The following is a 5265-nucleotide window of genomic DNA, read 5'->3' as shown; positions in this document are numbered from 1 at the left end:
TGTTAAATAAGTTAATTTCACAATTCATGAAATGTTGCTTGTATGTTTGGACATAGTAACTCTTCGTCACTTATCGATATGCATGCGTCCACTTGATGCTGTGTCATTGGTCGAAATTCATCATGATGCGAACTGATGGCTAGAAATTCTGTTGAAAGTTTCACTGATAAAAGTGTGTTATTTAGAGCTGCCACAATTGGAACAAGATATAACAGTTGAAATTCTCTTGGATCCGTGAGAGGTAAGTCGATGCAAAAAATGACATGGCCCTTTGCCAGGATTCCGTTGATCTTCATGAGCCTATATACTTCGAGTAAGTTATTGTGGTGGATAGGTAACTGTAGGTGTGATGGAAGATGTGCCCTAATTATCATTATTTGCTCACTAAGCTGTTGTGGAGTCAGCAGAAGGGGATTTATTTTATCGTGGTGACTGTCGATTAGTACGTCCAAAATTGATGAGTGAAGGCTTTGCAGGTTGGATACCATCATGAGCATTTGCATTGACAACATAAGCATGTTTTGTGTTACGTGTATGTCGTTTATTGACTCAGCTGTATACAACAAGTTATTGATGCGCTTTTCAATTTCTTCAAATTTGTCATGCATGTTTAATTGGTTCTTCTTAAAGATATTGATAGTTGAATCAACAAGTGACGTTTGGTTTTTAACGAGTTGTTCCAGGTGATTGTCGTTCCTTTTAAGACCATTTATTGTGCTTGACATTTGTGCCGCGTAGTTTGAGTCGAGGACACCAAACAATGAATTGGCAAAATTTCCGACAATGTCTATAGCTCCTCTTGCTATTCTTTTTTTAACAGAGAGAAGATTAAGTTCCATTTGCAGTTCCTCCGTTATACGGTCAAAATAGTTGAGTAATACCTTGCAAGCAGTGTTATCCAATGCCTTGTCGCATAAATTGTTCAACCTTTTTGTTCCATCAGCAAAAATACTCATTTGTTGTTGGTATGGGGAAAGGTCAAAATATACAATCATTTTCCAATCAGCAGACATGATTTTGACTGGTTTAAGCTGCTCAAAATAAATGCCAAGTTTGTTGTTGAAGGTTGTTATATTGATGGGACTACATAGTGCAAGTGGCAAAATGAGTAGAGTAATAATGGTGAGCAGCAACCCGGGGTTCAGACATGATCGTTTTGTTGGAGTTAACCCATTGACTAATGATTCAGGTTTTCTGATGCGATTTAATGGAGTTTTTACGATAAGCGACACGGGAGGTGACCTTGGAGTTTCTTGAGTCTGTTCTGATTCGATTGTTCTTTCAGTCATTTTTCCAAAGGTTGGATCTTCTAATGTATCGTCTTCAGGAAATAATGGAGCTAATCTATGCACCGGTCTTTTAAATACCCCCTTTTTTGTTTGAATGTCACAAACTCTCACTAAACCATCTTCGCCTTTGTAAACCTTGATGATGCGTCCCAAAGGCCATTGCAGAACTGGGACATTGTCTTCTTTAAGGATTACCATCGTATTGGTCTGTATGTTGGTGATTGGACCCTTCCACTTGTGGCGCTGTTGCAATTCGTTTAGATACTCCTTAAGTCCAGCGCTGCCAAAAACTGTGTTTTAGCTCTGATACCAGTTGCCAGCGTTTAAGTAATTTTTCTTTAGAGTCACGTGCATGCACATCAACGCTTGAAGTGATTTCTTCACCTATTAAAAAATGACCTGGAGTTATTGCGTTCAAATCGTTTGCACCTGATGAGCTAGGAATAAGGGGTCGCGAGTTCAACACTGTTTCAACTTCAATAACGACAGTTTCAAGCTCTTCATATGTAAGTGATGCTGTTGAAACATTTTTGACCAGCAAATATTTGACAGATTTTACTGCTGCCTCCCATAACCCGTCGAAGTGTGGTGACCTTGGTGGAATGAAGTGAAATTCTATGTCTTTCGTACTGCACATTCCAGCAATTGATTCCCTCTCTCGATCAGCGTAGATGACGTCAGTAGGTTCCTGCAACTTGTTTTTGGCTCCAACGAAGTTGGTCGCATTGTCGCAGTATAACGTTTTACAGCGTCCTCGTTTTGCTATGAAGCGTTTTAATGCTCCAATGAATGCATCTGTGGTCAGATCAGTCACAAGTTCTAAGTGTACGGCCTTGGTTGCAAAACAGCAAAAGACAGCGATATACGCCTTTTGTGGACGCTTGCCTCTTGTTTTGTAATGAACCCATATTGAGCCACAATAATCAACTCCAGTGCTGAGAAATGGTCGAGCTGGTTGCACGCGGTGTCCAGGCAAATTTCCCATGATTTGATTGTACACAATTGGCCTTGCTCTTCTGCATCTTAAGCATTGTTGTATTACAGCTCTCATCAAGCTTTTTCCTTTGAGGGGCCAAAAACGCTGCCTTACTTGCGCTAGCAATGCTTGGGCGCCACAATGATAATTGTTTTTATGTATTTTTTCTACCAACAACTTTACTAGTGGATCGTTGTTTGGTAAAATCATTTGATGAATGGCATCAAATTGCAGTGTTGAAGAGCTTACCCGTCCGCCAACACGTATTACCCCTTCTTCATCCACGAACGGAGTTAGAGAAGTGAGGTTATGAGTTTTTGGCACAAATTCGTCCTTAACTAGCATTTTCCTTAGATCAGAAAAATCGGAGGCCTGGATTTGACGTATTATTACCTTAAATGCTACGTCGAGCTACATCGGTGAAAGCTGCATGGTCTGTGGTCTTGATTTTTTTGGTTTCCGTGCGTTTTTTGTGAAACGAAGTACATATCCAACAACTTTTTGGACATGTGTGAATAAATTTCTTGAATGAATCGAGTAGACCCATGCATGCTCATTGGTAGGTTGTTGTGTTGATAAAGCGAGCACCACCGTGTTATCTTCAACAATTAATTCCCTTTTGAAGGGAGCTGGCCACAGCGGCTTTAGCTTATATAAAAATAGTGGACCATATAACCACATGTAGCATGATGAAAATTCCCGCGGTTTAAGCCCTCTTGACAGGATATCTGCCGGATTTTGTTTTGACGGGACGTGACGCCATTGTTCTGGAATTGTTAACCGAAGGATTTTTACAATGCGGTGGGCGACGTAAACGGGTAATTTGCCTGGATGATTGTTTATCCAGGAAAGCACAATTTGTGAATCTGTCCAAAAGTAAGTTGCTTTGTCTTGATAGCCTAAATCAAGTTTAACTCTTGCCATGAGTTCTGCTGCTAGCAACGCTGCACACAATTCTAGTCGTGGAATTGTTTGAGATTTTATGGGTGCTACACGAGATCTGGAGCATAGTAGATTAAGTTTTATCGTTTTATCCTTTTGTACTGTTCTATTGTATACTGCTGCACCATAAGCCTTTTCTGAGGCGTCACAAAAAGCATGCAGCTCAACATGGCTGTAGCCTTGACTGCTAAATACGTGCCTCACAACTGTTGCATTGTCCAACAAAGCCAGATCTTCTCTATACGATGTCCATTGTTTACGTATTTCTGACGGAAGGTCATCATCCCAATCGAGTTTTAGCTGCCATGCTCCTTGCAACAAGATTTTACCGGTGACCAAGATTGGACCAATAAGACCCAAGGGGTCATATATGTGTGCCAAATCGGAGCTCATAGATCGTTTTGTTGTGTGACTATGGTCTCGAATGTTAACCTTGATACGAAATAAATCTGACTTTGGTAACCATAAAAGACCCAACGTCTTTGTGAATTGGGTTTCCTTGGAATCAAAATTGAGATTTACTTCTTGATCTTCTGATTCCATGTAAAAGTTTTGGGTTGTTTGCACGCCATTTTTTTTAGTTTCATTCCAGCCTTGTCTAGAATTGTTATTAATTGTTGTTGAATTAGTAACGCTTCGTTGATGGTATCAGCTCCTATGAGACCGTCGTCAACATAAAAATCCCTTTTTAAAGATGTGGCACCATATAAATAATTTCCTTGATATTCATCCGCCAATTTTGTTAGACAGCGTGTTGCTAAATATGACGCTGCTCTTGTGCCATAAGTAACTGTGTTCAACTGATAATAATTAAGTGATTCTGTGGGATTTTCTCGCCACATTATGAGTTGCAGATTTCGATCATCTTTGTTAACCCATATTTGACGGTACATTTTTTCCACATCAGTTTTTAAAACATATTTGTGCATTCTAAATCTGAGCAAAATCGAAAACAGTTCTTCTTGAACTTTTGGACCATTAAACATTATGTCATTTAGTGATGGCCCTGATAATTTGTGTACTGATGCGTCAAATACAACTCGCAGTTTTGATGTTGAGCTGTCTGGACGTAGCACACAGTGGTGAGGAATGAAATATTGGGGAGATATTATTTCGCTACCGCTGAATTTTGTCATGTGTCCCAATGCTTCATATTCCCTCATAAATGAAACATATTGATTCCTTAGATCAGGATTTTGAATGAAACGGCGCTCGATTGTCTTGAACCTCTTGTAAACGATTCCTTTTGTATCTGGTAACACTGATGGATGATTCTTTAGTGGGAGTTTCACAACAAATCTGCCATCACTTCCTCGAAAAGTGTGTTGCAAAAAATGTGACTCACAACGCAATTCGTCTTCTGTGAGTTCCAAAGTTGAATCTGGAATTTCTTCTGATTCCCAGAATTTCAATATAGATTCCTCTAGTTCCTTAGTAGTGCATATGCCACAAGTTGCTGTGCTTGAATTTGAAGTTTCAACATTGCCAGCTAATACCCATCCAAAAATAGAATTCTGAAGTGTTGGAAGACTACCTGCTAGTTTTATTTGACCTTCAATAAGTAACTTGAAAAAGATCTCTGCTCCTAACAGGCAATCTATTCGGCCAGGTTTGTTAAAATCTGGATCAGCGAGAGTTAATTCCTTTGGAATATCCCAAGATTCGATATTCAAATACTGCATTGGCTGATCTGAAACGATTTTTGGTATGATATGTGCATCCGTCTCTGCTACAAATTCGTTCAACGTTGATTATATTCGGATTATTGTTTGATGACATATTTTTGATTCATTTGCGCCTACGCCTTCCATACTCATAAGCGTTGGCCTAGGCTTGCAGCCCAATTTTTTTGACAGTCGGATTGTTATGAGATTGATTTGAGAGCCAGAGTCCAATACTGCTCTGCATTCAATTTGTCTTCCATTTGATGCCAGCAATCTTATTCTGGCCATCCCTAATAAGACATAATTAGATTCCTTATTGGTATTGTTTGTTAAAAGGGTTATTTTATTTGATGATTGGTTTGAAACTGAAGCTTGACCTGTTTGTTGAGGCGTT

The 5265-nt window shown here is 39.4% G+C and overlaps 3 protein-coding genes across 3 annotated transcripts; all 3 read right to left on the bottom strand.

Annotated features, from left to right (window-relative positions):
• Window positions 1–1557: 1557 nt before the first annotated feature.
• LOC119666075 lies at window positions 1558–2610 on the bottom strand. Its single transcript, XM_038075350.1, has one exon. It carries the CDS (start codon window positions 2608–2610, stop codon window positions 1558–1560), a length of 1053 nt encoding a protein of 350 aa, XP_037931278.1.
• Window positions 2611–2676: 66 nt separating this feature from the next.
• LOC119666074 lies at window positions 2677–3600 on the bottom strand. Its single transcript, XM_038075349.1, has one exon. The coding sequence runs from the start codon at window positions 3598–3600 to the stop codon at window positions 2677–2679; it is 924 nt and encodes a 307-aa protein (XP_037931277.1).
• Window positions 3601–3725: 125 nt separating this feature from the next.
• LOC119666073 lies at window positions 3726–4889 on the bottom strand. Its single transcript, XM_038075348.1, has one exon. The coding sequence runs from the start codon at window positions 4887–4889 to the stop codon at window positions 3726–3728; it is 1164 nt and encodes a 387-aa protein (XP_037931276.1).
• Between the last annotated feature and the right edge of the window lie 376 nt (window positions 4890–5265).

This window comes from Teleopsis dalmanni, chromosome 1, assembly GCF_002237135.1.
Source record: "Teleopsis dalmanni isolate 2A chromosome 1, ASM223713v2, whole genome shotgun sequence".
NCBI classification, from domain to species: domain Eukaryota; kingdom Metazoa; phylum Arthropoda; class Insecta; order Diptera; family Diopsidae; genus Teleopsis; species Teleopsis dalmanni.
The sequence above is the reverse complement of the archived record's forward strand: the minus strand, read 5'-3'. Positions and strand labels throughout refer to the sequence as shown.

Bases quoted from the DNA above. Each gene is read 5' to 3' on its own strand.
- LOC119666073 (XM_038075348.1), bottom strand. From the start codon at position 4,889: ATGCAGTATTTGAATATCGAATCTTGGGATATTCCAAAGGAATTAACT.
- LOC119666075 (XM_038075350.1), bottom strand. From the start codon at position 2,610: ATGCTAGTTAAGGACGAATTTGTGCCAAAAACTCATAACCTCACTTCT.
- LOC119666074 (XM_038075349.1), bottom strand. From the start codon at position 3,600: ATGAGCTCCGATTTGGCACACATATATGACCCCTTGGGTCTTATTGGT.